At 37.5% G+C, this 10806-nt stretch overlaps 1 protein-coding gene across 1 annotated transcript; it reads left to right on the forward strand.

Moving 5' to 3' along the window:
• Positions 1 to 7925: 7925 nt before the first annotated feature.
• LOC109421165 (pupal cuticle protein C1B) lies at positions 7926 to 8582 on the forward strand. The gene is made up of 2 exons (XM_019695664.4): positions 7926 to 8061; positions 8130 to 8582. The coding sequence occupies exons 1-2, from the start codon at positions 8047 to 8049 to the stop codon at positions 8532 to 8534; spliced, it is 420 nt and encodes a 139-aa protein (XP_019551209.4). The 5' UTR covers positions 7926 to 8046; the 3' UTR covers positions 8535 to 8582.
• The last annotated feature ends 2224 nt before the right edge of the window (positions 8583 to 10806 follow it).

Below are 10806 nucleotides of genomic sequence, written 5' to 3' on the forward strand. Positions count from 1 at the left end.
AAACATAAATATAAAATAAAACATAAACATAACAAAAAATACATCAAATTTTAATCTGTAATTTAGGTAGGAAAATAGCAAGATTAAAATTTGATGCAAAGTGGTAGATCTTACACCGTAACGCACCGTTCTAAGGTGATCTACCCACGTTACGGGAAAGCGGAGAAATATCGGAAAACTCTTTAGCAAAAATTTCAGAAGTAATTATCGGAAATCTCTAAAAATATCGAAGAAACCACGGAAGGAACTATTAATGGGAGCAAATAAAAGAAAAACACTTTGCATGGGAACTAGGATGGAAACTTGAGAGAACTGGAGAAAGACAGAATAAAACACTTCGAAAATGCTCCAGGAAAAAAAATGAGAGATTCCTGAAAAAATATGATAATATTCTAAATGAGTCCTTGGAGAAATTTATCAAGCAATCGCTAGAGGAATTTCTGATGAAAACATTTCAAAAGTTTTCTAAAACATTTTTCTCGAGAAGTAGAACCCCTAAATAAATTTTGCATGAATCCTTGATGTTTTTGAAAATATCCCTGAAGGAATCTCTGGAATATTTTTGAAACATTTTCGTAAAGAACCGACGACAAAATATTTTGAAAGAATATTTGAAAGATATCATAAAATATAAATGCACCTTTTGGGAAATTTTTGAAAAACAAATGTGTATAAAAGAGCTTCTGATGCTATACCGTAAAACGGGGTTGCTTTGATAGTTTTTCAGCAAATTTCCCTAACATTATTCCGTGTATTTTTTCCTGATTTAATTATTTTAAAACAAATACTGGTGTCTCAGTTATAATTGCAATGTAAGGATTGGACAGTTATAATTGTTTTGGGTGATCAATGTTATTTTTCCATATGAGCGAAAATCATATTTTCATTTTGGGGAAACTTTGATAGTGCTCTGACAAACATATTAAATCCCAAAAAATATTACAGATTGCAACGCAAAGAGTATCAGCATGATGGGAAAAGCCGTATGAAACATGTTAGGTTAATTTATTGTATCAAAACATGAAGAATTTTATAAAATTATAAATAAAAAATTGAGTCAGTACTCCACCTGAGTGAAAATCTCAGTGCTTTTAGCTATCAAAAAAAATTATCTTTGTAAACATATATTTTTTACGGTACATCAACATGTGACTATATGCTGCGCATAGTAAGTTCTCTTTATTTGAGTTTGAGCAAATTTAGAAAACAACGAGTGTAATTGAATGATCACTATTGTTTATCAAACAAGTGTAGTACTTTTTTTATTTCATGGCAAAAAAAACTATAAAGCATTGATTCCAATTTTTATTAGATGACTACTTTGTGTGCAAAACATGGTATTCTCCTAGTATTTTGAGTGATATAAAATATGAGTGTAATGAAAACATCACTAAGGTTGTTCAAATGAATCCACTAAACTACTACGATATATTCAAAGTTGAAAAACTACATATCATTGCTTTAAATTTTGGCTTATTCGCTTTTTTGTGGTATTTTCGTACATGTTTTTATAAAACAAAATATTAGTGTAATGTAAACATCAACATTTTATCAAAAACAGGTTCAGTACATTGTAACGGAAAATTTAAGGCCATACAACTACATGTTATGGCTTTAAATTTTGTTTTATTGACTGTTTTGTTTAAAAATTATAATATTTTTGTAGCTTTTCGAGTAAAATAAATTAAGTGTGTCATGAAAACGTCACTATTACTCATCAAGAACGTCCAGTACGCTTTCACGAATAATTTTAAGGTAAAAAACTACTTTGCATTGTGAGCCATTATTTTTGTTAAGCACTTTGCGTGAAAAATGTGGTACTTACGTTGATTTTTGAGTGAATCAAAATTTGAGTGTAATGAAAACATCACTATTATTCTTCAAGTATGTCCCCCAAACTGCTACGAACATTTCAAGGCTAAAAAACTACATGTTATCGTTTTAAATTTAGTTTTGTTGACTACTTTGTGTAAAAAGTATGGAATTTTCGTAGTTTTCCAGGCAAAACAAAATAAGAGTTTAATTAGAACATTTTCATTGTTCATCAAAAATGTCGAGTACAATCCTACGAACAATTTAAGACCAAAAAAACAATATGTCATCGCTTTGAATTTTGATTTATTGCTTATTTTATGTGAAAAATAGGGTATTTTAGCAGTTTTTTGAGTAAGGTAAATTATCAGTGAACTGAAAAACCATTAATTTTACATAAACATGTTCACTCCAGCTGTACGCATGATATAGAGTCGAAAAAACCATATGTCATCGCTTTAAATTTTGTTTTATTGATCAATATGCTCAAAAAATGCGCTCTAAAAAAAAAACTAGGAAGTGCCTTTTGCTTAATAACTTTGGGTAGACGCATCTATTTTATATTTTTTTAAATGGACGATGATCTTGAAACCTGTCCGGTTCCATCGCAAAAAAAAGTTTTGAAATCGGTTGAAAAACGGCGGAGAAATGCCTTGTCAAAGTTGGACTTCCGACTTTTTTTGGACCCTTGGTAGTTCGCGGGAGTTTTTACCCCCTCGGTAGTTTAAGTGTTAAATTATAGGTTAGGATGGCTCAAGCTTGTATGGCAGAACCACATGTCAAAAAGTTCGATGGGCCCCCTTCTCATTTCGTTCTATATGACGCCACGATGCTCTGGTCAAATTTTCAGCTAAATCCGTTAACATTGGAGCGGTGCTAAGCTCGTTTGAAGTTTGTATGGGAGTTTATATGGGAAAACATCGTTTTTTGCAATTTTCTTCTGAGGGGTTCTAATTTTCCTTAAAACACGTAATCGATCCTATAGAAATATAGCCTGGGATATGCCGAAAAACTTTGCCGAAGACCGCAACATAATCAGACACTGGCGAAAAAAGATATAGCCTAGACAGTACGGGCCCATTCAATGAGATTTTATTGCTATTGTTATTCCTTTACATGTTAAATGTTAAGCACCACTAGATGGTCTACGTGTAATATCTTTTCTTACAAGCTTCGGATGACTTTGCGGTCTTCGACAAAGTTTTTCAACACATGTGAGACTATAGTTCTATACAATCGGTTATGTGTTTTAAGTAAAAATAGTGCCTCTCATGAGAAAAGTGCTAAAAACGATGTTTTCCCATATAAACTCCCATACAAACTTTAAATGAGTTTAGCACCGCCCTAATATTAACGGATTTAGCTGAAAATTTGACCAGAGCATCGTGGCGTCATATAGAACGAAATGAGAAGGGGGCCCATCGAACTTTTTGACATGTGGTATTTTGAGCCACGCTATTATAGGTAGATGTCCTGGCCAACATCTAACCCACGTTTTTATATGCACTTCTTTAAAACATAATTTAAAAATTCAATGTTGTCAGGGTTTTCTTGTATACTTCTCTGGTCGATTTTTTATTCTTATTTTTGTAGTATGTATGACTGAGAATAGTACAGCAGTAAGAACAACAACAATAGGGTATAGAAACCATAACAAAAGTACGACTCCGTCAAGGCGCAGCATAGGTAAAGTGAACTTTTCTCTCTTTTTATCGAGTTCTGCTCCATAGAAATACAAACGAGCCATTTCTGTACAGAAAAGTAAATTCTCTTCCAGATGCGTCTAGAACAAATTATACGATTAAATCGAAGAGCTCTTGCTATGGGCATCAAGAATGATGATATTAAAAGCCACTGTCGAAGGAAAATAGTTAGTTTTGAGGGTGAAAAAGTAAAATCTTGATGTTAAACGAATTCCGTGACGTCACAATGAGGAAGCATTCCAAATCTTCTATAGATGTATTCGTAGATGACATCTACTGAAATGTTATTTTGTTTGCGTATATTGTAAATCGATTATTTATTAATCGATTATTTGGGAACAAAAAAACTTGAACACCCCTAACATCATTTTCGAGAAATGTCGCATTGCACGGTAAACTGAAATTGATCAAAATACAATTATTGACATTTTCTGACAACAGGTGGTGCTGTTATCACTCACCAACGGTGTCCCCATGTCGTTGTACGTGAAAACGCGAAGTGACCTATATTGTTAATATAGTATATTTGATATAAGTGTCAAAGCGAAAAAGTATGCAGTTTGACAGATAGATATCCAGGATGTTTGCGAAGGGAACATCAGCGACAATCGTCCTCTATAGTGTGTCCTCTATTTTGCGGAGCCTCGTAGCCGTGCGGTTAGTGTCACCAAGCTTCTAATCGCACCATGCTTTGGGGTGAGGGTTCAATTCCCGCTCCGGGCGATGAAACTTTTCGTGAGGATAGTTTCATCTCCGTATCCACTGGTGCATGCTCCGTGCGTCCCTTATCTAGTGTTTAAGTTTCATTCAGTCTGTGCAGCCTCTGGCTGAAAACGGTGTCCGCGTCTGTTTTTATAGTTTTTTAACTCTATTTTGCAATCAGATCGCTTTGTTATTGGTTTGGCCGTGTTGCTAGTTTGAAGGTTCAGAATGTGATACCAATATTTAAGATCATTGTATTTTTCTATTCAAGTTTTATCGACTTAGAAATGTCAGCATTCATGTGTAAATCAACCTCAAGTAGCTCTTATGTCTGAACATTGATAAATACCATTAATTTGGTGCAAAATCAGTTGGTTGTTTGATATGTTTCACTATAAATGGAATAACTTTACGTTTGAAGTCAGTTTTACTTGCAAGATTTACAGTGCAAAATATGCATCCAAATTTCAATCGGTTAATTTAAAACGTTTGAATGATTTGGAATAAAGAAAATTGGCAGCACTGGATTTCCATCGTCGATGAAATCGAAGGAAAAAAATAGGTAACAAGGCAGGCGAATTCCTGTTGTCACATCCTATCCTAGGGTCTACCCACCACCCAAAACAAGAGAAACGGGTTTCTTCTAGAGTCAGTCTAGTTAGAGTCTGGCGGACTGTCACTTTCGATCGGAGCCAATGACGTCACGGTGTAGCATTTATCGGTGAGGACACTATGACGTCATGCTCGATTGGCTCCGGTCCAAAGTGACAGTCCGCCAGACTCTAATTATAGGGACTCTAGTTTCTTCGTGTTATGAAAAGTTCAAATCCCCAGTATGCTTAGCTAAGCTTAGCTTAGACTGACTGCACATATCTATGGTTACTACAGGTACTCTTCGATATAACGTACAAAAAAGTTTTCTCTTTGTACGTTATATCGAAGTGTACGTTATATCGAAGCAGAGAAAAAAATAAAATTTTTATGCTAGTATTGATGTATTTGACGTGAAATTAATCCCAAATAATGATTTCGGTGAAATTGACAAAACTAATTTTCATTATTGAATTTTGACGAAAAGGTAATTTCGTTTTTTGTGCTTCGATATAACGTACATTTTGCTTCGATATAACGTACACTAAATTTTTCCACAAATTACGCTAATTCTGGGTCACAAGGCTAATGCTGCAACAAAACATTGATTTGAGTGATTTTTTTGTTTATCTAGAGGTTATTCGTGGGAAAAATAAAATTTTCCAATGTTGTACGTTATATCGAAGCAAAATGTACGTTATATCGAATTCGCTATATCGAGGGTACGCTATATCGAGGGTACGCTATATCGACGGTACGCTATATCGAGGGTACGTTATATCGAAGAATACCTGTACTCCGTAATTGACCCGAACCAATGACAGTTGCACAATGAATCAACTGAATAATTGACTGGGAGTGGTCAACATTCTCACTGTGCACGCTTCAGAGGCTCTCTTTAATGGTACAATAACGGCGCCGGCCACGTCCTTGCAGTCAGGTTGGAAGAGGTAAGGAATGTTAATAGCAACCTTTGTTATGTGAAAGTTGGCGTTTACCGCACGTCTCCACCAAAGGCTGCAGGAAGGAGTGATTGTTAGTAGGGAAGGTATCATTGGGTCAGGATTCACTTTGATAAGTAATATGACCTTTTTAAGTTGAAGCATGCCTGCAGTGATGTTGTTCGCTTCACGCGAAAAGCAAACAACCAACCACCCTCGTCAGGTGGTCACTCAAAATTTATAACAAAAGACGTGACAAAACGTGCCACGCGGAAAGCAAACAATCGACCACCCACGTAAGGTGATTACTCAAAATTTATTCATAAAAATACAGACAACAAATATACATAGACAGATACATAGAAAAACAGTCGTCGTCGTTGCAATTTTGTGTCGTTGCACAAAATATAAAATTCAATAAAAAGAAGAAATAATTTGTAAGATACCATCCCGAACCGTGACAAAACGGAACAAAAATCCAAGTCGACACTCATGGTGACGAACTACACAAAGTCAATGAAAAAATATTTGAAAAGAGGACATTATGAACATATGAATACAAACTATCACCTATGGTATAAAATTGAATTAATATAATAATTGATATAGAATCCATGGAAAGAGAATAACAAGGAACAAACTCACCGGATAATCGCCTGTCATCAATCGAACTAAAATTTGAAAGGAAAAAATAAATCGGAGTACCGAAGGCAACGCGCGCGTGAATCCTGCCTCCAGCTGTCGAGCCGTCACCACACACACTCAAAATGTTCAAATCCCCAGTGTGATCGAAAAACTGACACCCCAGTGAATTGCTACAGTGAAATGCCATCCCTGCCCAAGTGCAAATGACATCCTTTATTTTAGCACTTGTTTATCAATCATCAAGCATCAGATACTCTCATATATCCTTTGGTAATGGCAACGGTCCTATTACTTTGCCGAATCGTATATCTGTTACTTTTGATGTAATGAACAGAACTCAATCAATTAATTGCAAATCAAAATTCACGTAACTCCATGGCGACTGTCAACATTTTAGCCAAATCGGTTCACTAGAAACCAAGCATCAAATCGTCAAACTTGGCAATTTTATATGAAAAATGGCTGGTGGACGGTGGTCTTATTGTCTTGTCCGACTCTGTATGTTCTTATCTCGATAGACGGTCCCAAATGTCCCAAATGGAGGATAACGTGCCTCTGGAGCCGGCCTTCTGAAGTCTTATGACAGTATCTAATATACGTGATCACTATAAAGTAAGTCGCCTTTATAGGAGGAATGAGGGCTTTCAAAATTGTGACAAAAAATGCATTGGCGATTAAAGCTTGAGGTTATGTTTTAAATGTCAGAAAATGCGAAAGCAAAATTACGGCTCGCTTGCAGCTAAATTGTCAAAATAATCGACACTTCAGTTTTCTGTTAGCTACTTAACATGAAAGAGATTAGCAATTAGACTTTAGTTAAAAGATTATTATGCATGCGAAAAATTTGAACAAGGGGTAATCAAAATCCTGAACGGATGCTTCAATGATGGTGATTTCTAGAAATAAGAGATATCCGTCCACTGAAATTCTCAAGAACACCGACATAAGTACGTAACAAAAACAAATCTAACACTGAATTCCACTATTGATTTAACGGAAGCGAATTTTATGCACACTTGAGTTCACCGACCCATAATCCACGCAGCGTTAGCATTATGCCACGAATACGGCAATACATGACAATGACATTCACATGCTCCAAAAGCGGTCAAGAGTCGCGCACCGCTAACCATTCGATCGTCACACAGAACTTATGCAATTTACCTCTTCAAACTCTACCCCACAGTCCTGATGATTCATCGTACGCGCCCCGCACCGTAGATTTGCATGTACGCACTGCATTCTGCCCAGACGACCGGGGAGGCCATCAGATTGATAGATTTACACGATGCAATTGTGCGATTTCGGGTCCGCTATAATGCGAATTCAAATCGTGATGTGGATACCGAATTCAAATTAAGCGGCGCGCGCGTGGACGCGGGCGTGTGTCCCACAATGCGTCCTAGAGTCGCAGACTTGTACTTTCGGTTTCGTTTCGGCTGTACGTGAGCTGAGTACCCGAATCGGAAATTCGCTTCGGATCCCACCTCCCACGCTACTTTGGTAGAGTTCGGAACAGGTGCACTATGGAAGATGCACCCGAGCGATTCCAGTGGGTATAAATATCAACCGATGCCAACGACTAAACATCATCAGTTCAACAAGTTCTCTTCTAGCTTCAGCAAGCCACCAACCAAACCCAAAACTTCAAAATGTTCGCCAAAGTGGTAAGATTTAAATAAGAGTGTTGATGGCAAGGTAGTGTCTTCAAATCATATTCACTGTTCTATTTCAGATTGTCCTCGCTGCCGTTGCCATCGTTTGCGCTAACGGAAAGCCGCTGGTCGCCGCTCCGGTCGTGGCCGCTGCTCCAGCTGTAGTGACTGCCCAGAGCTCTCAGGTCATCGCTCGTAACTATAACGGAATCGCTGCGGCTTACACTGCCCCATTGGCTGCTGCTTACACCGCTGCTCCGGTTGCCGCTGCTTACACCGCTGCTCCGGTTGCTGCTGCTTACACTGCTCCTGTGGCCGCCGCTGCCTACAATGCTGCGTTTGCCCCAGCTGCTTACACTGCTGCCGCTTACACTTCTCCATTTGCTCCAGCTGCCTACACCGCTGCTGGTGCTCCTCTGGCTGCGGCTGCCTATACCGCTGCCCCTGTTGCCGCTGCCTACAGTGCCTATCCTTATGTCTTCTAAACAGGAACATTTCTTCCCTTTTGAATAAACCTCGCTTTTGCAAACGTATTTCCGGTTGTGTTGTGTTTTCTTGACTGGCTCCTTCTATTGGCTCTTGCTTCTGGATATTGCACACTGTAGTTCTAGACGTTTGAAATATCTCAAGAACCTTTTCATCACTTATCTTCTAATACTGGTTGTCCAAGCTAAAGCTTCCAATTTAAATGTAAAAGCCTTTTGTTCAATTCTTGATAGGTCTTCTTATTCATACTTAGTAAATATCTTTCTACGTTCTCTTTATACCTACTAAACATACCGATCGTGTAGACAGCTACCACTTGAACCAGAAATTAAGTTCCTTCACTGCAACACTATCACTTTCTTGAGCAAAGCGCATCGGCAATACATAAAATCAAACAAATCCAGTACCTGTGCTGTCTAAAAGTTAGCTTCGACATTCTATGTCCAAATCCGACCAAGATTCGATCTAAGACATCTATAGCATGGTCTTGCATTTATCACCTCGGCTATATTTACCATACTATTACTCTAACGGTTTCAAGTCATCCCTTCCATCCTATTCTGTATTGAGAAAATAGAAAAATCAAATCAGAACAACTCAATAACGTCTCAATTCACGCCAAAGTAAGCCACGTGTCATCTATCAATATGCCATTTTTTTTCTATCATGTCCCACCCTCCTAATTAAAACAGACACCAACAAATGCAGGTACTTGATTGCAGTCAGTGATGATGGTTTGTTCAGAAGAACCTTTCACTGTGAGGGTGGATACCGTAAACAAACATTCAACATTCTTGACGAAAGGGAGAAAAAGTATCAAATAACTACAACTGGCTTGAAGCCGAGGGCAAAACGCATTAATCCTTGAAATGGCAAGACAATCACGCGCGCATGATTACTTGACACCGTTCTATCAAGGTCCTCGATATGATTTATTGCAGCACAGTAACTGTTCTGGTGGTTGTGTTCTTCTCATTTCATATCGTATGATATGAATAGTTGCTGTATTTCAGCAAGTTAAATTGGTTTAATATTCGGCGATGGTGCTAAAATAGTAGCCCCAGAAGACAGGTCTGGTACGTTTGGCATAAGGTCGTTTTGTATGAAGGACATTTGGCATAATATACATTTGGAAAAAAGGACGTTTGGTATAAAATGAGATGAGTAAAAATTGAACCACATACTTAACGTTAAGGAACGAAAAGTATTCTAAAGAAGGCTACAGGATGATATGCAGACAAGGATGTTTTGCTGGAAAGAACCATTACCGGAATCTAAATCGCTTGTTTCGATAAAGAGAAACCTAAGATACAAAAGAAGGGACATTCTCCTTCCGGAAAAAAATCATGAAAGTAAAAGGTTATTTTAAAAATAAGAGATCCAATATAATTCGATCAACGATCAATCACCACTAACAAATTTGCCTTCTCTCCATTGAAGGCTTCTCTTTAGTTTTTCTCCTGGGAGAAAATATGTTTCACATATTCTTTATGCTAACATGGGTTCCTAACGTTTTTGAGGTGGTGACCCCCTTTAAAAATTTTCAAAACATCTGGGGCTCAATGACAATTTTTAGAAAAAAATATGAATTAAATGAACGAAACCAAGTTTTTTTGGTTACAGTGACGAAGACAGAAATTTACTGTGGGAGGGATTTTTGACAATCAATGATACGTTTTTTTTATTCGGGCCTCACATTTCGTAAACAATGACGTTATGTACATTCGATTTAAGTCGTAGCTGAAAAATAGCGGCGCAGCCGAAATTTTTTTCTTCTGAAGACGTTTTATACTGAAAATTTGTTCCTCAAGTTGTGGCTTTTGGGGGTGGCGATATACAAAATTAAAAATTGGTATAATTTATTGTACAATTTTTTTGGTAACATGGCTTCACGGCCCCCAGGGGGCCGCGGATCACCGGTTGGGAACCCGTATGCTAAACGTTCCTTAAATGCCAAATGTTCTTCATGCCAAACGTCCTTATGCCAAATGTCCTTATGCTTAACTGTCTCATTCCAAACGTACCAGACTCGTAAAAATGTGTGTATTTATGAAAACCTTGAAAACGTTGAAGCCTCAGCAATTAATCGTACACAGTCGAAGCTAGAAAAAAATATAAAAATGGTCTATGTAAAGGGGGCACCTCCTTAAAAAAAGTGTTACAATTTTTGAAATGCCCATAGCTCAGCTGCCAATCCATATACCGTCTACCCCCGTTGGTTTGAATGACACCTCATGCAAACCATCGGTGTTCATTTTTAATTTGTACTTC

This window comes from Aedes albopictus, chromosome 2 (assembly GCF_035046485.1).
Source record: "Aedes albopictus strain Foshan chromosome 2, AalbF5, whole genome shotgun sequence".
NCBI lineage: Eukaryota > Metazoa > Arthropoda > Insecta > Diptera > Culicidae > Aedes > Aedes albopictus.